The following is a 25,325-nucleotide window of genomic DNA, read 5'->3' on the forward strand; positions in this document are numbered from 1 at the left end:
TATGACATGGATGAGTCAACTGCACTGTGCAGGTTGTGAATTTGTTCTTGTACAGCCTAAAACTCTAACCCCCCTCACCAAGCTTTTACCAGTTCTTATTTCAGTAAGTCCTTTGACGCTGTCTCCCATAAGATCCCCACAGAGAAGCTGTTGACCTACAGGCTGGGTGAGCAGAGAGGTGGATTCAAACCTGTCTGAATGGCCAGGCCCACAGGGAGGTAGGTGATCAGTGGCGCAAAGTCTAGTTGGAGGCCAGTAGTGACCCAGGGGTCAATACTGGGTCCGGTCCTGTTTAACATCTTCATTAATGACCCAGATGATGGCCAGTGTACCCTCAGCACATTTGCTGATGACACCAAACTGGGAGGAGTGGCTGATATGCCAGTGGGGTCATGCTGCCATCCAGAGGGACCTCAACAAGCTGGAGAAAAGGGGTGACAGGAACCTCATGAAGTTCAGCAAGGAGAAGCGCAAAGTCCTGCTCCTGGGGTGTAACAACCCCAGGCACCAGTATATGCTGGGGGCCACCCAGCAAGAAAGCAGCTTGGCAGAAAAGGACCTGGGGGTCCTGGTGGACGCCAAGTTGAACATGAGCCAGCAACAGGCCCTTGCTGCAAAGAAGGCGAATGGCATCCTGGGCTGCATTAGGAGGAGTATTGCCAGCAGATCGAGGAAGGTGATCCTCCCCCTCGACTCAGCACTGGTGGGGCCGCACCTCTGCATACTTGACTGGAGCACCTCTCCTGTGAGGAAAGGCTGAGAGCTGGGACTGTTCAGCCTGGAGAAGGCCCAGGGGGATCTCATCGATATATATAAATACCTGAAGGGAAGGTGCAAAGAGGATGGAGCCAGAGTCTTCCCAGTGGTGCCCAGTGACATGACCAGAGGCCATGAGCACAAACAAACACAGGAGGCTCCGTCTGAACACCAGGAAGCACTTTTTCCCTGTGAGGGTGACCGAGCACTTAACAGGTCGCCCAGAAAGGTGGTGGAGTCTCCATCCTTGGCAATATTCAAAAGCTGCCTGGGCAACTGGCTCTGGATGGCCCTGCTCAAGCGGGGGGTTTGGACTAGATACCTCCAGAGGTTCCTTCCCACCTCAACCCCTCTGTGGTTCATGCGATAATACCACAAAAAAGACCATCTTCCAGGAATGTCCACATTCTCGAGACTCTAAAAGACCGAAACTCTCCACACCACGAACAGAGCCCTGGGTAACCAGGGAACAGTTCTTGTTTTCCACACACCCACTGTCACCCCGCCGCGGCGCCCAAGACCTCTCTCTCCTCAGGCCTGCCTGCCAGGCGAGGCTTCACGGCCACCACTGAGCTCCGTGGCCCCCAGCACAGCACCCACAGCCCCTTCCTCTCCCCCGAATCTCACAGAGAACCCCTGGGGCCCTGCGGGACACAACCAGACCCCCTCGACCCGCCACTTCACGTCGTCCTCCCTCAGCCACCCCAGCCCCGGACCGCGCATGCGCCTTGCTCGCCAGCGCGACGGAGACGTCCTGTCCTCCGCCTGCCGCCAGGGGGCGCTGCAGGCAGTCACCTCCGGCTTTGCCCCGCCCCCAGCGGCCGCCCCGCCCCGGAAGCGTTTCTAGGTGACGGCCGCCCCGGCCCGGCATTACCACAGCGGGCGGCGGCCGCGGCTGGGGGAGCGCCGCTATGGAGCATATCCGCACCACCAAGGTACCTCCGCCTCGGTTTCGGCCTCCCTCCGCCGGCTGGAGCGTCGCCTCAGCAGGGGAGACGGTCGGCAGGGGAGTGGTGGCGTTGCCGGTGCCGCGCCGGTAACTGCGGGGCGGGCGGGCGGGCGGCCTGCTCGGCCCGGCGAGTCCCTGCCCCGCCGCTGTCAGCTGCGGGCGAGGCCGTTGTTGTCCTTTTCCTTCTGTTTTGTAGCTGCTGCTTTCCCGGGAGGGGCTCTGGGCTGGTCCGTGACGTTCGGGGTGTCCCTGGGCTCCGGTAGGGGCAGCCCGGCCCGGGTGCGCCCCCCCCCGCCCCCGGCCCCGCCGCTCCCGGGATCCCCTCCGAGCCGAGGGGGCTGGAAGGATTGAGAACTCCTGCGGGGAGCTCGGTGTGTGCTGCCCCGGTGGGGCCCAGCCGGCATGTACCGTCTCGTTGACAAGGGGAAGAGCTAAAAATTCCCGTGGTGTAACGGGGCCTGTGGTGTAGGGTGGGGAATAGAGGAAGGCAGCTAGGAGGGGGCTGCAGGTGTTTTTTGTAGTCGGGATGCGGTTCCAGGAGTTTTTTTCTACCTTTGGGGGCAAATCGGTTGTGAAAACAAGTAGTGGGGTTTGGTTTTTTTTTCTTCCTTTTAAAGACTCTGGTGTGTTTTGTTAGGAACGGAAGCTATCGGTATATGTGCAATGTGTTAAGCTATTAAAAATTGGCTAAGCTGCACTTGACACTTTAGAATCTTCTGGGTTTTGTTTTTTATTTTTAGTTTGTTAGGTTGTCCTTTCTCTATAATAAAGATGAAAAAAACCCCCCATAAGTCTTTCTTCTTTTTTTGTAAATAATTTTTGAGTAAGTTTTTAAGTCACAGCTTTTATAGAATTAAATTTCTGGCAGTATTTTTCTTATCTTGCTCATCAACCCTGACTGCAAGGGCTTCTGAAAGGACTGCCCTCTCTGTTGGGTCCTGGAAACTGTCAAGCGATTAGTTGCCTAACCTGGCAGTCTGACTTTAAACTAGATTTATAGATGTGTGGGGAAAAGGAGTGGTCATATTTCAGCTCCAAATAGCACGTTTATAACCAATAATTATATAAAGGAACGGGTGCTTTTTTTTTTTTAGTAATAGCTTATATAAGTTTTATATAAAACATGTATACCTAGTTTTATTTTTCATATACATTTGTATCTGTACATATGAAACAGCAGGAAGGTCTGTGATGAAGCTACTGTTAGTGATGCTTTAGTTTACTGGATGAAATAATCTTGCACCAAGCTGACAGATTGGAGATAAGGTTTCTTTAGCAGCCTATTTACTTATAAACCTGAAAATCCTTGTTTGGGAACTTAATATTGTATTTTTACAGTCAATAACTAATTTCAAAATAAAAACTAGACTAAAACCAAAGTCTCTTGATGATCTGAGTAGCTGTTTCAGTTTCAAATGCGAAATTGAGACTAGAGAGGCTGCAGGTCACTGACTTGTCTGCATCAGCAAGTGAGTGTGTTTCTGCGTGGTTTTGGGCCCCTGCTGGGGAAAAAATACTTCATGTAGCAATATAATGGAAGAGAGAAACATGCTCTCAACACAACTTGTAAGATACAAGACTTACTACTTGAAGCAATTATTTTTATAATTCATACAAAAAAAATTATGCATTCTAAAAATATCAACTTCATGGCTAAGAAATAGCATGAGGTTTTGGTTATAATTGCGATGGTCGCTTAGCTTTTTGTAAGCTGTTGGCTTATTGAATATCCAGGTGGATTAAAATGCATATATGCTAGATGGTAATAATTATGAGTATTACAGTTATAGGAAGCAAGAAAACTAAAGTATAGCCTGCACTGTGGGCCTTAAAAGTTCAGTGCGTGTGTAGGTTCAAGTAAGATCTCATTCCAACTGTTCTGAGACATATCTACTTTTTCTAACCTGACAGCACTTCAGGGTTTTTTTTTAAATTTATTTTATTAAAGTAATAGTGGAATAAGATTGAAATAACAGTGCAGCCTTGCACAAAGTAACTGCTGTGTGGGGAAGCTTTCATCCCTAGGAGAAGGTTGATGAAATAGGTTTTATTTGTCCTTAAACTTCAGTTTGCTGGAAATGTTGAAGTTAAAATTGTCTTAGAACTGTCAGCATAGCTATCTGAAATAAAATGTAACTTTTTGTGAAATTAAACTGTCCAACATATTTATGCTCAATAAAGAAGTAAGGTCAACTTAAAAATCACTCCTGTCTGAGAATATATACTTAAATAGCCATGAATGATGAAAACCAGTTCACAATATGTCATAAATGGTGGTGGTGGTGAAATTACAAGTAAGAATATTGTGGTTTTGCAGTAAAGCTTTGGAACGGAAGTGTCCTTAAAAATATTTTAAAGCAAAGCGTAATAGAAAAGACTGGAATTTCTTCAGCCTGTATATTTTAAGTTAAATCTGTTTTAGTGAGAATACTGATGGGTTTTCTACTGGAGATGGAAAGTTTTGGTTAGGTGAACTGCTAAATCCTAAACTTATGTTTGCAAACCTGAGACTTAAATGGGGAAGGGAAAACTTTTAATTTCAGTGAATGTCATACAAAGTTGAAATAAGAGTCTTGGAATGATATACTGTAATTGTTTTTGTCTTGGTTTAATTGTTCTAATTTAATCCTTTAGCTTTTTAAATGTAAGACTTCAGAGGTATAGTTTCAGCCTTCCTTTCTGTTCCAACTTGTCTGCTCTATTGAAACACTTTTTGGGTTTTTTTGCCTGTAACCTGTAACTCCTGGTCCTGACAAACTATCTGGTGACTCTTTCACTGTAAATACTCTATATTATTGAGGTAGCTGTTCAAATTCTTATGGTTTAAAAACTCACTAATTTGTTAGTGCTAGCTACTGTCAGAATATCACTTCTGACTACTTAAATGATCTCTACTTGCAGATGTGCTAAAACTCAATAGCAGTCTTCCATCTCTTAATCTGAACCAATTCTCTTCAAAACTGATGACTGACTTGTTTTCCCGTAACTAAGGATTTGCCAAACTTTAAAATAAATTTTAAAAAGTGTTTATCTAGCTGAGTACCCATCAAAGCTGGTTTGGGTCAATGAACATGTCATCTCTGGAGGCTGAATCTAAACTATATTTCAGTTGCCTTTAAGAAAAGTATATCTAGAACTTAGCTTTCAGAATTCTTGACAACTTTACCTATATTAAGAGGAAGCTGGAGCACTAATGCCTGTCCTCATCAAACAAAGAAATACAGCTTTGAGAATAGCTGCCTTGTTACATGGAGGAGAATGGAACTTGACATGCCAGGATTTTGCAGGTTGTGTTGCTGGAACAAAACTGGAGCAGTTTCTGTGAGCTTCTTAATTTGGTGGGGAGGTGCAGTGCCAGGTACCTGAGCAGTTACTGCTGCAGAACTGCCCAAAATGAATTCTGTGCTTTGGCTATGCTATATTGATTTATGCTACTCTGTATCTGAGCACTGATACCTTGCTGATTACAGCATAATGTATTTTAAGGTATTGATGTATGTAGCTTCCAATCTTCTTTGCTTTCTAAACTGAAATCTAGAACATCATAGTAGCGCTGGCTTTTAGTAGCTATTTGCATTTCCTTCATTCTGTTTTGTATGCATTAAGTTGCTTTTCTAACTTTCAAAACCAAAATTAGGCCTTGCTAGATAATAAGAAATTCCTGAATTGAAAAGAGAATTTTTTTAATGTTTTATATGTGCTTTTAGTAGATAAATAAGTTTGTACATATGTTTTAAAAATGGCCTAACGTCAGCACAGTAGATGTGGTCTCTCCTAGTCACCTCATTGGGTACTGGTTTTGCTGGTGTGGAAGTTTTTGGAGTTCTCCCATGCATTTAATGGCAGTAGCAGCAAGCCTCAAGCATAAGAGGTTTAACTTGGCCTTAATGATGCAGTGCTGCCAGGAAATAGAGGAATGCATGGAGATAAGCCATTTGCCATGCTCCTTTCCTGTTGCACACAAAGAATCGTGTAATGTTTGCTTCAAATAAAGCAAACTGTGGAGCCTGTGAAATTATGAGCAGCAGATAAAATGCAGGCTATCTAGAAGTCACTTTCTTTTGAAATATTTTGCATAGGATTGAGGTAACAATGTTGATGGAATACCAGGAGGAGAAATTTGCCCTTGCAAGACTCAAGCTTGAAATACTTGCTTCAAATGCAAGCACAGTCCTTGAATTTCTAGGAGACTGTTGTAATTATTAGTATAATGCTTGTATTTCACTAGAATTTATTTTGACTATGAAGCAAGGCTGTGATGATCTAGATTTTTACGGTTGGGGATGATACAAAAGACAGTAGATATCTACAATTGAAGTCAGGAGGACATAATCTTTATGGCTTTGAGTCTGCAGACAGCCAATGAAGCATGTTGATGAGATCAACTGTTAATTCAGTGCTGGCATCTCAATAACAGGAAATTGTTAGTGAGTTTGCTGCTTTGGGGAAGCAGTCTGAAAGCTTAGTAATTAATTTTTCTTAATTATTCTTTTTTTAAACTTGATATCCTGGTCTCTTTTACTAGTAAATAACCATAGTAGTTATGTATATATGGGGTAAGTATTCTGATGATCTTGGCATTGTGCCTTCATTATGCACTTTTGTATTGAAGCAGGATATTCTAACTAGTCAGTCTACTCAAAGCTTATGCAACCACGATTGTGTTCTTAATAGTTTGGCTGGAATAGCCTCATGTTATGCTTTCTTTTTCAAAGTTATTGCACAAACTGGCAGAGCTTTTGCAAAGTTAGGATTTTGCTTTCTGCAAAAAGCAAAAACTAAATTTTGTCTCCTCCTCCCCTTTTCTTACAGGTAGAGCAAGTGAAATTACTAGATCGGTTCAGCACGAGCAATAAGTCATTGATGGGAACTCTCTACCTTACAGCAACTCATCTGTTATTCATAGATTCAAGCCAGAGAGAGACATGGGTAAGTATAATGAATGCTTGTGGCTCGAAAGCATAGGTTCTCCAGATGCATTTGTTCTTCCTGATCTAAGGTTGAATTTGTTTACTAAAATGTTCATTTAAGTCACTCCCAACACTCTCCTTGTTCATGGTATCATAAGTTAATGATTTGCAGATTGTACTCGTGCATGACGTTGCTGCAGTTGAAATCGGGTAATATTGAAAATGTCCACTTTTCTTCAAGCTGCTGTAATTTCTTCTATGGTCTTCACTTGTATTCTGGCGTGAATGTATGGTGGTTTGCTTTAAATAACTAACTGGCACTGCAGTTCAGAGGCAGGAGTGGGAGACTGCTAGATAGTTTAAGCATGAGGTTTAAAGTTCTTGTGTTAACTTGCCTTGTATTTAGAACTGGCCTAGGTTAAATGAGACAGCAAAATCCAAAGTCCTAGGCTTTGATGAAATATTGAAGATGCCATGCCCTTTTTTTAGAGTGGTAAGGAGCTGTGTCTTCCCAAGTGTTCATCTCCAGAATAAAAGGATTCAGAAGGGGTTGCAGCTTTTTGGTGACCAGTACCAATGTTGTACAAAGTTGGGTAGTACTGTAGTTGCCATTAGTTTTTCTGCTCAACGACCTGGTGGCACATATGTGGACATCAAGTTGTGGCTTCCACTGTAGCCCAGCTGCCTGACTAAGTTCAGTGCCTTAAGTCTATCATCCTCCAGGATGAAATCTCATTTCCTAGGGTGTGGTTAATTATTTTTTTCTGTAGGTGGATTTTTCTGGATTACCCTTAATCCTGTATCCTGGTTATCTGACTAGATGCTTCACGGTGCTTTCAAGAAAAGTTATTTTTCCATGATTTGTTCTTGGATACTATGTACAATTTGGTATAAACCATACTGTTTTCCTTTCATACAAAATAGGTAATTGGGAAGAATGTGATTCAGAAGCATTACTTGTGTCTCCCCATGTACTACGTTAAAAGGTTTCATTTTGGGGAAACAACCTATACTCTTGAGTATTGCATTTATCTGATGATAATGCAAGTACCAAGTATAATTGTGATAATGTCTCCAAGATACAGTCTCTTTGTAAATGTGTATTTGGCAGCATAGTTTTTAGGTGCCTTTCTAATTCTTATCAATATTTAAGAGGAGATGATTGCTTCAGTGAGGTAATGGAAATGCTATCAAGAACATCTTGTTCAGTTGAGATAATGTATCTGTGGCTTTCTTCCCATGGTTGAACAGCTGTTACTTTACCATGTATTTTCCTAAATTTTGTGGCGTAGATTTGCCGCACAGATAAAACTATGGATGACTTTTGTATATTCATTACCGTGACAGTCTTCTGTTAAAGTAGTTGAAAGGCATTTAGCTGAGAGACTGTCATGGCTACATAACACAGTGGGTAATACAGGAGATGGTTTTCTTACCTCTTGTTCATTCTGTATGTGTTAAATACTGGAATTCTAAGTTCTTCATCTTCTGTATCTCTTATAGATTGAGTTGCTTTCTCTGACTTGCTTTATTTTGTCTGAAAATTCTGAAGTATGTTCTTGTAGATCCTTAAAAATAAATCCTGTTTGGATCCTGCCTAATTAGATGTATGCCTGTCAGTTAGCAAAGTTATAAAAGAGGACTGAACAACTGCAGTGGAGTTTTACTTATTGCTTTTGCATTTAGAAGGATATTTACTGTTCCTTACAAACATTAGTTAACACCTCAAAATATGAGGGAAGAGAATAATTAAATTTTGACAAATTACGGTATCCTGACCAAAATGCTAGTCTTAAATTTCTTCTTCTAGATTTATTTCTAACTAAATGATTGACGAAACTAGTCAAAATCTGTATTCAGCATCACTTAATGTTTTATATCTGTTCTTGTAAATAGCATACAGTTCTCATTTTTTTCATCAGCGTACTTATGCTGTGAGTTCTTGTGTGCCACAGATACTACATCACCACATTGCTGCGGTGGAAAAACTTCCCTTGACTACTTCTGGCTGCCCCCTTGTCATCCAGTGCAAGAATTTCAGGATAGTTCACTTTGTCGTTCCCAGAGAGAGAGATTGTCATGACATTTATAACTCTTTACTTCAGCTGTCAAGAACAGGTAATACTTCTAACTGTAAAAGACTTTGCAGTATATGTCTGGATTGGGGGGGGGGGGGGGCAAAAAAAAATCCATAGCTTTTATTTTTTTAAAAGGTGCATTATGAATGTTAATGATTAAGTATTAATCTGCATACAAATTCAGAAGTTGTGTTGTCTGGCTTCTGTAGGTTATTGATATTGACTAACAGAATGTGAGATGCCTAGGTTTTTTTGCATTTCTAGTGTTATGCCTGAAATTGTGAATATAAATGCATGTAGTCTCTCTTAATTGGTGTGTTCTGTAGATAAAATGCTACTAAGCAAATACTAACTTGTTACTGATTTCATGCAGTTTCAAAAATAAAGCTGAAGTTTTGATGCTAAATAGCACTACCAATTCAGCTTTACAAGAGACTGCTGTCACCTAGTATGGTCTCTTGCATTTTCTGTTTTGTGTTTAGAATGATGTAAAATGTTGTCATCTGTGATATGTGAATAGTATATTAGGAAAAAACATAAAACATTTTGAAAGCTTTTTTGCTTTAAAGGAAGCTTTAACACTTGCTGCTTTTAAAGGTCAGTAGATGTAAAATTCTGTTCTTACCTCAAAAAATTGTTTGTTCTTTTAGCTCTTATGAAGTCTTCTAATAATTCTGCCTTTTGCCTTGTTTAATTTTTGGTCTTCATTTTGTGACCTCTGCTTTGCCCTTATGTATTTAGAAATGTCCCTGCTGAAACAGGTTAAGCACACTCGAGAAAGCTCTCATAACCTACCTTTAACTAAGTATCTATAATTGTCAGTTAACTGTATGATAGCTGCAGAATAAATAATTACAAGACTGTCAAGTATCTATTTAGTCTTGCTTCTGAAAACCTTGAAGCCTGAAACTTTCTCTACAATTTGGGCAATTTCAACTGTGCTACCTTTCTCTACTCAGACATTTTTGGGGACAACTCATTACGTAGTCTTATTCTTTACTTTTTAGCGAAATATGAGGAACTGTATGCCTTCTCCTATAATCCAAAACAAAATGAATCTGAGCAAGTCAAAGGTTGGCAGCTTATTGATCTAGCAGAAGAATATAAGAGAATGGGAGTGCCAAATGCTAACTGGCAGTTGTCCGATGCAAATCGTGATTATAAGGTGAGTGTTGTAATGGAAGCATGTTTTGCTCTCCATCTGTTTCTGCTTTATCCTCTGACTCTAGTCCTACAGAACAGTCTAATACTATGAAACCACTTGGCTTGCAGCATAAGCAAAAACTTGCAGGTGGGAAGGGTTAACTCCTTAATCAGCGTGCAATCTCACAACTTTTTAATGGAAGTTTTCTTCCAAGGCCTCATTGAGAGAGTGTGTGCATGGATGTATGTGTTCTTTGGGATTGTTTCTACAGTGTACTGACCTGTTTGAAGCCCAGCTCCAGCAATTGTTTGCTTTTCAGCTTTGTTATCTCTCTTAACTGAGAAAGATTCTACTTCAGCATTTGCAATGTTGACTGTGGGAGACAATGGCTGTGGTGGTGCAGCTGATTCCCAGATTAGATTTCATCTTGCTTTGTAGTCTGTAAATACAAAAAATGAGGGGAATAATTTCAATATTTTATTTGAAATGCATTCTGAGCATTTCTACTGAAGAGTCACATTCTTGGGATGTGAATGCTAGCATAGCAGTGCTTGGACACCAGTTTGTACTTCTTTATCCATGGCTTTTCTCCTTCTGAGCTATTTTTGTGTATATAGAGAAACATGTTAACACTTATCCTTTCTCTTATTTCACCTAACATCTCTCAGACTGGATGCCATAAAACTAGTATAGGCTTTGTGCTTTATACATAAAATTCTTGTGTATCTGTGTCTTTCAGATTTGTGAAACTTATCCTAGAGAACTTTATGTTCCCAGAACTGCAAGCAAGCCTATAATTGTTGGTAGCTCCAAGTTCAGAAGCAAAGGAAGATTTCCAGTGTTGTCATATTATCATAAAAATAAAGAGGTATAGTGTGTCTTCCTCTTAATGCAAATGTACTGAAAATTATTTCTCAACACTTAGCAGTAGTTCAGGGTAGGTAAGGAGGTAAGTACAGTGTCTTGTACGAGAATGGCATAACCCATGATAACCTTAAATACAGCTGACACTAGTGGTGTCTAACAGGATGCTGATTTAAGCTAAGCCAGTTTAAAAGAAATCCTTAAGTTATCAGTTGATAATCAGTTGAATCTCTTAAAGCTTTCAGAAACTGACCTTAAGATAACTGAAGATGGCTTTTTGTCAAGTGAACTGTCTTCCTTGATACATCAAGAATAAAATCTGTTAGGTCAAAATGCAGTTTGCAAAAAAAAAACCACCAAGAGAATAGAACTGGTTCTTTAAGGAGGAATTTGCAAGGTAAAAAGAACTAGAGGATGAGAAATAAGAACTGGCAGGGTTTGTTAGGGTGGTGTGAAGCAGCATCTGTATCTTGGCTAGGGGGTATCTTGGAAGGGAGAGAAGGATTGTCACCTTGCTGAGTTGAAGAATTTATGAAAGATGAGTGTTAAGCTATTAGATGCATTTGAAGATAATTACTATTTGGAAGATGCACCTGATATCATTGAAAATTACATTTCAGAAGGTATATTCTATCAGTTGATAACATATTGTACTTGCAATAATAAAATTGTACATGCAGTAGTAAAACTAACCATAATTCATTTCATACCAGGAGAGTAACTTGCTTTCCTAAAGTGTATTCTTTCCAGCCTGTACTTTTTTGGAGCTTATGCTTGGGGAAAGTCCATTATGTAAACTGGTATCTTGCCCATATAGGTGAGTCTGACAAGATGTTTTGATAAACCTTTAGATTTAAGTTGTCGGTACTGTGTTTGAAGGTCTGCAAGGGATGTGCTTAAGAAGTTGGAACACCTAAACTTAAGTTTTGTGCTGTTATCTGCTGAATGAAACAATTTGTTTCAGTGTCTTAGAATTATGCAAAGCATTGCAACTACAGGTATTAAACTGATGCTAACTTATTCTTTGTTTTCTATGGTAGGCTGCAATTTGCAGATGCAGTCAACCTCTTTCAGGTTTCAGTGCTAGGTGCCTGGAAGATGAACACATGTTACAAGCCATCAGTAAAGCAAATCCTTCAAATCGCTACATGTATGTCATGGACACCAGGCCAAAGGTATGTACTTCAGGTTCTATAGACTAGCTTCTTTTCCTGACCATGAGATTACAGGGATACAGTGTAATTCTGAAAAATTCAGTTGACTCTATCCTGGGCAAAAATGTTCTTGAAAGGTAAGGTTAGGCCTCTGTATTCAGGTGTTTAATTACTTGCTTTCTTAAAGAAGTTGAAACCCTCTCAGGACTTGGCTAGAATTCACTGAATATGCTAGTGAACTTTTGGGGAGGTGCATTTTAAAGTGTAGTTAAGTGAATAGTTGAGTGGGATCCAAGTCATTGTAGCTGTTTGAAATTAAATTAATGACATGGTGAGCTGTTTTGGATGTTTGTGGGTTTTGGTTGGTTTTTTTAAATGGGAGGGAGTCCTGTGTTCTGTGTAAATATTCTGTGGAAACTGCTATTGCTGTCTCTCTTAACCAGGAAGAAATAGGGGAAATCATGTTGTAGCATTCTGAGGTCATACTTCATCACTGTCTAATTAAATTGAATTATGTTGGGGTTTTGACCTGTGTTGGAATGTGTGGGGTAACTTTCATTCTTTACACCATCTGCATTTACATTGGTATTGATTTCACTCAAATCTCTGAACGCAGGAGCTGGAAAACAAGGATGTAAAGTGAAAAACCTACACTGTAGGATCTGCACTTATTTTGAGCAGGGTTCAGTAGTAGGTCAGCCTGACAGACTGCAACTGAGCCAACTGTGGGTTTTTTGTAGTTGTGATTTTTATAGCTGCAGCAATTTATTAGCTTCTCACCCCCAAACCTGACGCTCTTAGGCTGCCTTGAAAGTGCATGTATGGTTAAGTCTGAGTCTTACTCTTTCCTTTTTAGGTTAATTGCTTTGTAGCATCTTTGCTCAGAAATGTTTGGGAATAAGTAAAGGTGTGTTGGTGGGAACATGGAGGAGAGAATAGGATGTTATTAAATTAAATGCATTATTCAGATATGTCAGCTCTAAATATGTTACTTTTTATGTACCATGCATTTCTTACACTTGAATGCCTTCAAGCTGATTTGCCACTAACTGTTAATTTATTAGAATCCATTTGTAGTGTGTGCTCTTGAGTGTTGTTTTTTTCCCCCACAGTATTCCATTGAAATTGCATGACTTTTTTTTTCCTTTATTTGAGAATTTTATTTGAAGTACTGGTTTTCAGTATCTTTATTTTGCTTTTTTAAGCTTAATGCAATGGCAAACAGAGCTGCTGGGAAGGGCTATGAGAATGAAGACAACTACTCTAACATTAGGTTCCAGTTTGTTGGCATTGAAAATATTCACGTAATGAGATCCAGCTTACAAAAACTTCTGGAAGGTATGTTCTAATAGCGTATATGAAAATATTTTTCTGAAGTCTTTAATGATAGCTTAAACTGTATTAATATTTCTATATTTTATCCCAGCTCTGTTTAGTACCAGTTTGCTGTGCTCTATGGTAACGAATTACCTTAAACCTTTAGCTTTAAACTGTAAACCCAATGAATGGAGTTACTTTGAAAAAAATTGAGTAGCACATGTGTCTTGGGTGATCTTGATTAGTATGTCAATGGCTTGTGGGAAAGACTTCTGTGTTTTCCAAGTGTACATGCATGTATACACACATGTGTAATATAAATGCACAAAATAGTGTGTGTCTGTGCATACATTTTCATATATAGAATACCGATTCTTCAAGGAGCACTTAGTTCCACAGAATTCACAATGAGCATATGGTCTGTACAAAACTTGAACTCTTTGGGCTGATGAGCCACTTCTGTGCTTGTAGGTACGTCTCGGAGTGCTTGTAGAGAGAGGGGCAGGGCGGAAAAGTGAAGCACTCTTCACCACCAGGCAGCGGTATGGCAAATGGAGCGGCAGAAGTCTATTAAATAATTCTGTTAATATTTTATTTAAGTAGACGGGTGAAAGCAAATCCAAGACACTTTGTGGAGTGTTAATACTGATGAGATTAGAGTACAGGTGTGGAAGCCTGACTTCTGCCACTGACAAACAATACATATACAGGTGCTTGCCTTGTAGAATTACACAAATATTTCTGGTCATGGGGAAGGTTTACACTTGTATGGAAGCCTATTTTGATGAAGACATTCTAGCTACATTGGTCAAGAAATCTTACAGACTAGTGGTGTAGTCTTGCTTTACTCTAACTGAGCCTGTATCTGCTACTAACCTATTCTTCAGGCACTCTGTATGGAATACTACTGAGCTTTGATAATATGTATTTTTGTGGTTATTCCTGCATGTACTTTGTTGAAGGGAAAGATAAGCAGTGTGAGTGTGAACTTCAGTTTTTAAGTTTAGGATAATTCCTCTTTCTTTTGCTAATGTCTTCTTCAGTTCCAGAAAACTAGTTAATAAATCTTGATTATTTTTTTTTAAAGAGGCCTCCTCCTGTGTAATAATGTCTGATGCAGAAGTGTGTGTATCACGCAGTTAAACTTCAGACTTCATGTTCCTTCCATTTCACTTAGCATCCTACCAACAGTGCTTACCAAGTATCTTTCTGTAGCTTTCATTAAGGATGGAATATGTTTTACTTTTTCCTTGTGTGGAGGATTGGTTTATTTAAATTCGATTGAAAGAAAATCATGAGTAATGTCTGTACCTGTTCTCTAGATCAGGTTTTGGGGTAAATGAACACAGTTGTTCTACCTCTGAGTCTGTATAATTTACTAGAGTTTTGCTGAATGCCAGTCTAGAAGTAGAAGCATCTTTAGGGGTAGGAAGGACCCTTACAATTTAGGGAGGTACGTAATAATTTACTCTTCAGACCCATGTAGAAATGCCCTGAGTAGAATGATCAGGAAGGAAATGCTATGAAAATGGCTCATAGCTTAAAATGAGGAAAAAAACCAAAAAAACCATTTAACTTCTATGTACCAGCTTCCCCTGGATGTGCTGAAATGAATGTTCTCAAATCAGGGATGTGATACCAATGACCCTGTTCTTTCAAGAGCGATTGTAACTGGGACTGTCCTCAGTTTTATTTATAACAAACAACTGTTATTCATTCTTTGGCACATGTACTGCTAGGAGACTGTTGGCCTGCCTTTCTGATGTCCTTCAGAATCTAATGATTCCATTTGCAAGCAGAATGCAAGACATAATCCTTCCCAACATCCTTTTGTGGTGGGACTACAGCATGGAGCATGCTATACGAGGATTTACTGTCTATTCTTCATCTCGGATTCAGCTGGTTTTAACTATCTTGTATGCAGTGAAACAAAACTCTTCCAAAATAGTTTTCTTCAGTGTGGACATGACTCTGCTCCCCCGATGGGCAGACTGCCCACCTATCCAACACTGATGGAAGAATCTTAACATAGACTAAATTTGTGGTTGCGGCATTAAGTATAAAGTCCACTTTTTATATATTCAAAAATATAGTACTACATGTCAGAAAAGATTGAACTCTGATAAGCAAAAAGGTTTTGCATATGTCAGGAAACAGCACTTCTGCAGAAAGTATTTGAAGAAAAGGCTCCATAATGGCTGCTGTTGTCTGCTGCATGTATTTTGATGATGGAAGTGTCTTAACTAAGAGGGTTTCTTTGTGGGTTATGTGGGGTGTGTGTATGGGAGGTGGGGTTGTTTGAGTGGGTTTGTTTAGTCATTAAAAACAACTTCTGCCCCCAACCCACTGTGCTTCAGTCTGCAGGTTCTAGTCTCCTCTTGAACTGCTGCCTGATGCATTGCTAGCAGTGTGTATAAGGACAATCAAGCACTGGAACGTTGAGGTTTTCGGGCTCACATGCATGCAGGGCATGTGTTTATGATGGGATCCATATAGCCAAAACTATCTTGAATGATAGCTATTGTGAAGTAGCTAAACACCTTAGTGTTACCATAAATCATTTTTTACCCTTTTAGGAACCATAAGGGGCTAGAAATCATATGTTAAAAAAATAAGTGTTAAAGCAGTGTCAATGCAGTGTCTTTATTTCATCACTAAATAGTATAAAAATGTCTGTCCTCATTCACAGAAATGGAAAGTAACTCTCTGGGTTCAATGTATGTGTTCTTATCTCTGCCTTGGTTAGTAAAAATATAGAAATCTAGCTAGAACAGGGAAATACCAATGGTGAAATATTTCTACCAAGCTGAAAATTCTGATCAAAAAGCAGATTTTGACAGCAATATCTGGGTGAAAACAAACTGAGGGCTGGAAGCCTGTTAATTTTCTAGTTGAAAGTTTGTACTTTAAATGATAAGCCACAGAATGTAGGGGTAAGCAGCCATGAATAGTGCCTTTAGACATTGCCTTGTCTGTCCAACCCCTTCCCTGCAGATGTTTGAAATTGGAATATTTTTAGTTTCTTTCCTTTACCGTACAGTGGTAGACCTGTTTGTGTACTGTTGTGATTGAAGAGGTGTATGGAACCACTGGTGTAAGCTAGCTGAAAGGATTAAGTAGTTCTTAGCTCATTTCCTCCATGTGGTAGACCTTTCAGAAGCAGAACTCTTGCCTAACAGTGCTATCTCTTTCAAAGACCAGGGAAAGCTAGCCTAGCTTTTGCTGCTTTTACTGATATTTAGAGACTAACCTTTAAAATTAGGTCTTGTATCCAGGGGTTTATTGATGTTTTGTTACTTCATTGCGCTATGGTGTTCTAGCTCTTTTTCTAAATGACAAAGATCTACAGGCTTTAGAAAAGGTGCTGTGACACTTATTGGGAAGCCTGTCTTTGTTATAGCATTCAGCAGCAACTGCCGTTATGACTCTTCCTGAGCCATGGGGAATATACCAACGCTTGTATGGCTGAAAGCTGAGAAACGTGTAGTGCAGATATAGGAAAGCTCTGTGAGGCAGTGGTTAAGAGTTCACAGCCTTTGTTACATCAGGGGACTTGATTGAACATGAAACTGTCATAGAATGGCTTGGTGAATTTTGTTGTCTGTTTTCCCCACTGAGTCACTTCCTCCCATAGTCAGAGAAAAAGATTCTTTTGCAACTGCTGTAGGAAGATCCCCACTGATAGTTTTCAGCTACAGAGCCTTTTTATTTTCATTTGGGGCCCACTAGCTGGGTAGAAAGTAGGCTTCTACTGTGGCAGGGGGTAGTATTTCTGTAGATGGCAACCTCCTTGGGTATCCTCTCTCAGAATCTCACATAGCTGAAGCTCTGTCAGCCAGTGAATACTTCTTTCTTTTTATTTTAATTGCCAGAAGTTTGTCCTGTTTGGACATTAAAGTAACTGAGTGAGTTGCTACTCCAAATCATACAAGAACCAGGTTGTCTGTCTCACTTGTGAATTGATAAGCGTCTGTGTGAGAAACTTTCAGTCTACCTCTACACCTCTTGCTGTTACGCTGCAAGGCAGCTTTCCTTTAACTTGAGTTCTTCCCTGCCCTCTCAATCAGCGTTACTGGTACAGGAACAAAGTGTACTACGGAAGAATGGTAGAGATCAGAGTCAGAACTGGAGTATGTCAATTCTGGAGGTAGACAAAATGTCAGTGGATTTCAGTTCATCACCATGTCCTTGTACTGCACTCACCTTATTCTCCTAAGCAGCATAATGAAGGTGATGAAACTCTGGCAGTCTGACTACTCTGAACTGTGTCTGGATGCAGCTACTTTCTACTGGTAGTTGTAATTCTGAAGTATTTCTGGTAAGCTTTTGGCATTTGCATTGCCCTCCTCGGTAAGGGTCCCTCTTGGGGATAGATAACTAGTGTATTTACTTTGAATGTTACTTTGTCAAAAAGACACAAAGATCTTACTCTTGTCATGCATGATTACTGTAGTTCTAGAGAGTCGAATTTTGGATGCAGGACACTTGGTAGTACGCCTCTTGCAACCTCTTCAGTGGTGATTTCCTGAAAGGGTTCTAATCAACTTAGAGCGTAAAGCATTAGAAACAATATACAATTCTTCTTCTTTCTCCATTGCAGGGTATAGGTAGCTGCAACTGCTTAAAGCTTTCTAACTCTTGGTTTCTTTCAGTCAGTGGCACGAAGGGTTTGTCTGTCAATGACTTTTTGTCTGGCTTGGAGAATTCCGGATGGTTGCGTCATATCAAAGCTGTGTTGGATGCTGCTGTCTTCTTAGTCAAGGTAACTTGTATGCTGCTGTTTTGTTTGATGTCAAGTTCGTTTGCTGCCAGGCAGAATTACACTTAATATTATGTAATGTGTAAAATTCTGCAATTGATGTTTTTGGAAGGAGATGCTTAGTATATACTGATACTTCTGATATGCTGTTTTAAGTATTATGTGTTTCTGATGACTGGAGATGTTAAATATGCCAGCTAATGTTTTGGGATTTTTTTGGATGCCCCTTGGTTACTTTACTGGGAGATTAGGGATTCCCTGGTTCTTTTAGGGATTTATGAAAAGTGTAGCCAGTTTGGAGGTGGATGGAGCAAACTATTATTTAGTGTACCCTGGAGAACACAACTCCTGGGGCACTAATTGCAGCAAAGCCAAACTGTGGCTATGCTGACTTTATCTGGCAAGGAAATGGGACTGTTTATGAAGAATTCAGAGGAGCAGCTGCCTTTGCCAGGCACCTGTGAAGCCAAGGGCTTGACCTGGGGGAAGCTGGGTGAAGAAAAAACCCTGCATCTTTGTTTTTACTAGGTGAAATAACAAGGAGTTAACTTGAGTTAAAAGTGGATGATTCTCCTGAAGATGACCTTCAAAACCAGTTGGAGTAACAGGATTTGAATTCTTAGCTGAAGCTAATAAGCATTTCCTAGTCCTTAACTTTTGTGTAGTATAATGATGAACATGTGGGTATTTTTGGTGGTGTGTTTGTGTTGGTTTATTTTTTAACCTGTTTGGTCTGTAATGTGTAGTCTACTTCTTCATAGTAGGCATTGCAAGGGGTTTTTACAAGCTTAGTTTCATAAGGGATGGAAAGAGACCTGGGAAGCACTGTAGATCTTCTTGTTACATTGTGCCAAAGTGGTAGTGGAAATTCTTTTCTTTATATGGAATTTTCTCTACTTTCATGGAGAGAAGCTCTTAGCTTTTCAATAGGATCAAATCGTTTCCTCATAAGAAACACTTTTCTGGCTCTGTGAAATAAAGTGGGCTATGCTGTGAGTTGGGGGTAGATGTAGCTTTTTTTATTTATCTACTAAATTTTGACTTCTGTCTAGAATTAAACATTCACGAAGAAACACCTCTGTTTCACAGGCAATAGCAGTTGAGAGCGCGAGCGTATTAGTGCACTGCTCAGATGGCTGGGATAGGACTTCCCAAGTTTGTTCACTTGGAGCTCTCTTACTAGATTCCTATTACAGAACAATCAAAGGATTCATGGTAAGCTAGCTGTTGCATTCTTGAGTTGTTCCTTGATAAATAAAGGATGTGAAATGTTTGAGTGAGAAAGTGAGCGGGTAAACATACTGAGGCTTGTTTTTTGTAGTTACAAGTATTAAGATTTGCAGTATACGGATCAATCTTTCTTTTAAAAATACTTTGCTACTGTGAAGAACCATTTATTTAAAATCTAAAAAACTGAAATAAAACCACTGGATTGCTTTAGGTACCCTGTAGAAATGTTGCAATTATTTCCTTTTGCATCCAAAACAGCCCCTTACCTATGCTTCCAGAGTGCTTCTGTGAGATAGCAGATGAACAAAATTACAGGAGCTCTTTGCTTTTATCACTTGTCTTAAAATCAACCTTATTAAAATCTAAAAATGATTACTCCCCCAGTGACAGAGACCTGAAGATATTGAAGCAATCTAAATGTCTTCATCTTTCTAGAGAGGGGGAGGAATTTTGGTATGATTATTCCAAATTCTGGAGTAGGAAGATGAACCGTGTTCTGCAGTGGCAATACGAGGTGCTATAGGGACTCCTGAAAGATAGTACCTAAACTTAGTCCTATGTATTGGTTAGAACGAACTGCCACAAATATTACAAGCAACTAAAGTGAAGTTGAGGAGGAATTAGAAGAGGATTCATTTCTAATGAACAATGAGAGGTCATGTGTCATCTTTAGGGAAGTAATTTCACCTTTTTGGTTTTTAGTCCTCACTGTCTAAAGTTAGATTTCTGGGGAAACTTCTGCGATGGGCAGGCAGTCCTGTGTTCCTTTTGGTGCTTGATACTGTGACTGAAGTGATAAAACAAACTAGTGTTGATATTAACAAGCTTACTGCTATAAAGTCTTACAAAGATTATCTTGTGTGGTTTTACATAAACTATGATAGCAGGAATGCAATATTAATTTTTCCTGTACTTTGCAGTTTTTTTGCAAGTTGGTTGACAATCTGTTTCTGCAGTCATACAATATTAGTATGCTTAAAGTGAGCCTGGCTTAACAGCAGTTATCTGATTGTCAACGAGCTAAAGTTTTTTTTACTAGTTTTAGAAATGTGCTTTGAGAATCTCTTGTGAAAGACTTCCAAGAAAATAAAGGAAGTACAAAGTGATAAATAGTTGCTCCTACTGTAGTTTGACTTGCATTTAAAATACAATATATCGATAATTGGTGGGGTTAATACTACAGAGGTAAGGTTGGGTAACATTTTATATGAGACTTTGTTTGTTTTTACCATCTAGGTCTTGATAGAGAAAGACTGGATCTCTTTTGGGCACAAGTTCTCTGACAGGTAGTTCATTCTTCCAATACAGTAAAATGGATACAGTGAACTGAATGAAGTATTCTTAAAAAGAATAGCTAACTTGTAGCTGTTAAACTACTGCAGTGTTGTTAGAAGTTTTGCAATGAGTCAGCTATTTTCAGTAAACAATGTGCTTCGTGTATGGCTATTTGAATACATACCTATTGGATAATTGATTTATATTATAGACATAAATTTTTAGTGCTCTTCGTGCCTCAATCTCGGACGTCAATAACTGCAGCTAGATCTGCATGGATGCATAGACAGTGCAAAACCAATCTAAAGCCACGTTCCGGCTCTTTAGGCAATATAAACCACTTAGTTTTGAAATCTTTAAAGATGAGTTTGCATTTATGTTTACTTTTAATGATGAAGTCACACCTACTTTTAGAAGGCCTGTATGTTAAGAATTCTATTTTCCCTTGATCTGCCTGTCAGCAGTGATGACAATAGCCTTGCTGCTATTTACTGCTTATTAATTTGCTTTTAGCTGGTATACTCCAAATGTTGACTGTGGAAGTAATGGACACAAAGGAAGTTAACTGTCTTATGTTGCTCTTCTGTACTGAATACAGATATGTGATTACTTACAAGTCAGAAAAATAGGTCAAATATAGACTGATTTCTATTAAAAAGAAATATTGCCAGGGTTCTCATAGTTAGGTGCTTAATCTTCAAAGCTAGTGTCAAATTTATGTGCTGTCCTTTAAAAACAAGTGCAACTAAGACTTTTTGATTTTTGAACTTAAACCAGTTTCAATCTGTTTATGGAATCTTTTTTAGGTGTTGTCAGTTGGATGGTGATCCAAAGGAGATCTCGCCAGTCTTCACCCAGTTTTTAGAAAGCGTGTGGAATCTGACTGAGCAGTTTCCACAAGCCTTTGAGTACAATGAAGCTTTCCTCCTTCAGATCCATGAACATGTCCATTCATGCCAGTTTGGTAACTTCCTTGGAAACTGCCAAAAAGAGCGAGAAGAACTGAAGTAAGCAGACATTGTAACGTGTTTTTTGTTTATTCTGGCAGACTAAGGACTCCTGTGAATATTCTTCATTTTAGGCTTTGAATAGAAACAGAGGCAGGATTGGTAGTACTGAAAATGATGTTGCACCGCATCAGGGGACAGCAGTGCTGCTTGTGCTTTTGCACACTGAAGATAGTCTTTCTAATTGTGGGAGAAAATCACATGCTCATTTTTCATAGGGGAAGTTAAGGCTTCTTTATCCCTCTATTTTGTGTGGTTTGGGTTTTTTGTTTTGTTTTTGGTTTTTTTTTCTTCCCCTCCCTAAGAATAGGTAAGCTTAAGTTTGGAAGTATCACTCTATTCCCTCCCCCAGTCTATTTTTAGGTAACCTTAAAATTCTTGCCTTCTCAAGACTAATTACTGTCAGTTAGTATTAATAGGATGTTTGCTAATGTTTTCAGCTGTAAAACATCTTTAAAGTTTTCCTCCACTCATCTTTGTCTCCGACTGTATTTTGAAAGCATTTACTGCAACTAGGCAAAACTTGCCCAGCGTAAGCAGTAGTACTTCTAAAACTGATAGTCCTGTCCAACATTAGCTTATGGCAGGAAGATATTAGTTTTATGAAGAGCTTTGAATTCAAGATTTATAAGTATTTCTGGTAACTTTTAAAAAAAATGTTCAGGTCGATTTATTATGTTGAGTTGAGCAGCTTCTGTTTTTTGCTTGCAGTCAGTGTTGACCCTGATCTCTTCTTGCTTTAAGATTAAAAGAGAAGACATATTCCTTGTGGCCGTTCCTTCTGGATGAACGAAAGAAATATCAGAATCCTCTGTATAATGCAGACTTTTCTCCAGAACTAACTCTTTTGGAGCCTAATACAGTATCATTCAATTTTAAGTAAGTTTAAATTATATACAGTATCTCTTCTTCAATTTTGTCTTTATCCTGCATAGTTAAAACTGTCTGCTTCCTGCAGGTTTTGGAGAAATATGTACCATCAGTTTGATCGAAGTATGCATCCCAGGCAATGTGTGTTCAATCTTATAATGAACATGAGTGAACAAAACAAACAACTGGAAGAAGACATTAAAGAACTGGAAGCTGTAAGTATTACAAAATAAGTGTCTGTACTTGTGACTTGTTCCTCAAATTCACATTTATAGTCTGCAGTAATGCTGCCAGCCCTCCCATGAATGTCACTGCTGTATGGCCTAGCACTTATTCAATGTAGTGTTGACTTTGACTTTTACTGTGTGCTTCTATGCTGAATGCCAGACTATACAGCCAATGTTTTGCTCTTAGGCTCATTTTGCTTTACTGATAGACTGTATTATGTAAAAGTGCTCCTACTATCACAGCATTACTGAAGATGGCTTACTGTAGATTAGATTTATGTGAAACTTACCTTGGATAACAAGGTACCCATCATAGCTACAGCTGTGTTGCTAGTCCAAGGAGTCTGAAAATCTTTTATTTCCATTAGAGCTACTAAAATGGAAGCAGTAAGTATTGTCCTTCTTTTAACTTCATATGCAGGTGCATGCTCTTGTGAGTCACCATAATGACGGGGTATATACCCTCAGGCTTATTTGAAGACAGGGCTAAATCCAGAGATCAGATTTCTGCAAGTGACTTCTACTAGGGCTAGAGTAAACAGCCAGGAAAGACTGAACAGTGTATCTCACTTGATTCTAGTATGACTTGATCAGTGGCTTTTAATTGATGCTTTATTACAGTCAGTTAAGGTGCTGAAACTTCAGACTAATACCTTTTAAGAAATGCACAAGTTTTCTAACTATGAGTTTTACTTCTTTGGCTAGAAATAGTAACACAACTCCTGTATGTGGTGATGGGGGAGGAGGGAAGTACAGCTTTTCTAGGAGGAAAGATTTTTCATAAACTGATCCTACTGTAATTAATGCAGGTCACTTAAACTCTTTCAAATCTTAATTGTGTATTTAAAATTTTTTCTACAATTGAAGCAGCAAAATGAAAAAACTCAAGATGAAGCAAGATGAGGAATAATAAGCAAGACATAAAGTGAAGCTTCATTTTTGAATTTTCTAGAACCTTGTTCCAATGTGTTAACTTCACCTGAGCCCACATCTCTCACTTGCGTGATGAAGAGATATAGTCGTTTGAAATCTTGATGTAGACCTTCCTACTGCTGTTTCCGTCTTCAAAAAGTTGGTGTCAAGAAACACCAAAGTCTTCTGCACTCAGTCTTAGTTCTAATAAAGCACAAACATATCAACAAAAAATTCAGTTCAGTTAACCAGATCAAGCTCCCAGTTACTGGGTGAGATTGTTTTAATTTATAAAAAACCAAAAACCCCAACCCTTAATCCAAATCTCTCCTCTTTTGTTGCTGAATGCTTGCAGGTTAATAGGTCCCTTTCTCCAGTCCTGCTTTCTAGTTGACATCTTTTAGTATAATCCTGCGTTTGAACAAACTGTATTGGCATTTTTCAAATATAAAGGAAAAGTCTTTTAGATGGTTTTTGGGAAGGACATAAGGGCTTACGTATGAAACTGCTCTTTGTCTTTAAGGGACTCATGGTATGCTGCAAGCTCCCTGCTTGTTGATAGTACCAAGGCCTGTCTTCCTCTGCCTGTATTGTAGGAAGTATTCCCATCTCGATAGTAACCAAACGAGGGGCAAGCCTAGAACCACCTTTCCTCTATGGACACTGACAGGCAACCTGCCTGCCTTCTGCTCAGCTGCAAATTCTAAGCATACAGTGCTTGTAGCATCTGCTGTAAACTGGGGGAAAATGTCTTCTCCAATGGCCTAATATTTAATAATACTGTTACATATCTAACCTGGGGTCAGTAATACAGGGTTCTGCAGATGCTGAGCTGGACAGCAAAAGAAGTGGATTCACTTCCTTTCAAAGGAGAATATTATCAGCAAAGTAGTCATGCTCTCTGTTAGTAACTGTTCTTTATGTTTCAGAAAATAAAGCAGAGAAATGGGCAATCAAGTGCAGTCCCTGTGAAGGAACATCAGCAGTCTGCTCATCCTGCACCCGTGGCACTGAAGACCCCTCCATCCTTCCAGAAGGAGCAGCCACTGATCCCTGTGAATGATGCTGTAAGAACTATAGAGGGCAGCAACACAGCAGACAATCGCTACAGTGAATTCGTGGCAGAGTTCTCGAAAGCTGAGCCTGCTGTAGTCAGCTTGGAGTATGGAGTGGCCAGGATGACTTGCTAATTAAAATCCAGCACTGTGTTCCTCTTCTAGACTGATTGAATGAAGAGATGGATTATTTTGAGGATGGGTCTGTGCTGCATGACCAAAACATGACTTGTATATCGGCAAGTTTTGTTAACATAGACTAGAACAGCATGCTAGTTGTCAAGTGTTTGCTGTTCTTTTAAGAAAAAAAAAAAGTGTAGTTGTGTTTTAAAAGAAATAGGGGCATTTGGTAAGTGGTGACTAAAAATCAAGGAATGGTATGTCTTTGGACTTAAGTCAGTTTGCACTAAATTGATTAAAACAGTAATATTACTTTATTCAGTATAGGAAAACACAGGTGATCTTTCACAGATTGATTTTATTTGGGCAAGAAAACTTGAACTTTCTATTTTAGGAACTGAAGCTACATGTATATATCGCATATGATATGAATATGTATACCCACGTTTAATGCCACCCAGTACTAAGTGTGAGTGTATTAAGTGCCATGGAAAAGTATGATATGTTTCAAATCATAAATAGTTGGCCTTAAACCTGTCAGATCATTGAGATTGTTGTCCTTTACTATTGCAGTTTACCTGGCTCTGTTTACATTGTATTTGCTCAAAATGTTATTTCCTTAAAACAGGACTGAATAAAAGGAATGAAGCATGCCTAAGCTGGCGCAGCCTTTTGGCAAATTGCTACCTGAATGTTAA

The 25,325-nt window shown here is 39.4% G+C and overlaps 1 protein-coding gene across 2 annotated transcripts; it reads left to right on the plus strand.

Annotated features, from left to right (window-relative positions):
* The first annotated feature begins 1,585 nt into the window (after positions 1-1,585).
* On the plus strand, positions 1,586-25,325 carry MTMR6 (myotubularin related protein 6). 2 transcript variants are annotated; one of them, XM_049823020.1, is made up of 14 exons: positions 1,586-1,691; positions 6,518-6,634; positions 8,571-8,733; positions 9,701-9,858; positions 10,577-10,705; positions 11,742-11,876; positions 13,061-13,193; positions 17,825-17,934; positions 19,021-19,146; positions 20,398-20,447; positions 21,243-21,443; positions 22,188-22,322; positions 22,402-22,528; positions 24,382-25,325. In XM_049823020.1, exons 1-14 carry the CDS (start codon positions 1,668-1,670, stop codon positions 24,640-24,642), a joined length of 1,869 nt encoding a protein of 622 aa, XP_049678977.1. In that variant the 5' UTR covers positions 1,586-1,667; the 3' UTR covers positions 24,643-25,325. The 2 variants fall into 2 exon arrangements, with proteins under 2 accessions (XP_049678977.1, XP_049678978.1); XM_049823021.1 differs by lacking the exon at positions 24,382-25,325 and adding an exon at positions 23,493-24,368.

This window comes from Accipiter gentilis, chromosome 19 (assembly GCF_929443795.1).
Source record: "Accipiter gentilis chromosome 19, bAccGen1.1, whole genome shotgun sequence".
Lineage (NCBI taxonomy): Eukaryota > Metazoa > Chordata > Aves > Accipitriformes > Accipitridae > Astur > Astur gentilis.

What these genes read in the sequence shown, in the direction of transcription:
- MTMR6 (XM_049823020.1), top strand. Translation starts at nt 1,668, where the DNA reads ATGGAGCATATCCGCACCACCAAG. An exon ending in ATGCAAATCGTGATTATAAG is followed by an intron (nt 9,859 to 10,576) that starts GTGAGTGTTGTA and finishes TGTGTCTTTCAG; the next exon opens with ATTTGTGAAACTTATCCTAG. An exon ending in GAACAATCAAAGGATTCATG is followed by an intron (nt 19,147 to 20,397) that starts GTAAGCTAGCTG and finishes TTTACCATCTAG; the next exon opens with GTCTTGATAGAGAAAGACTG.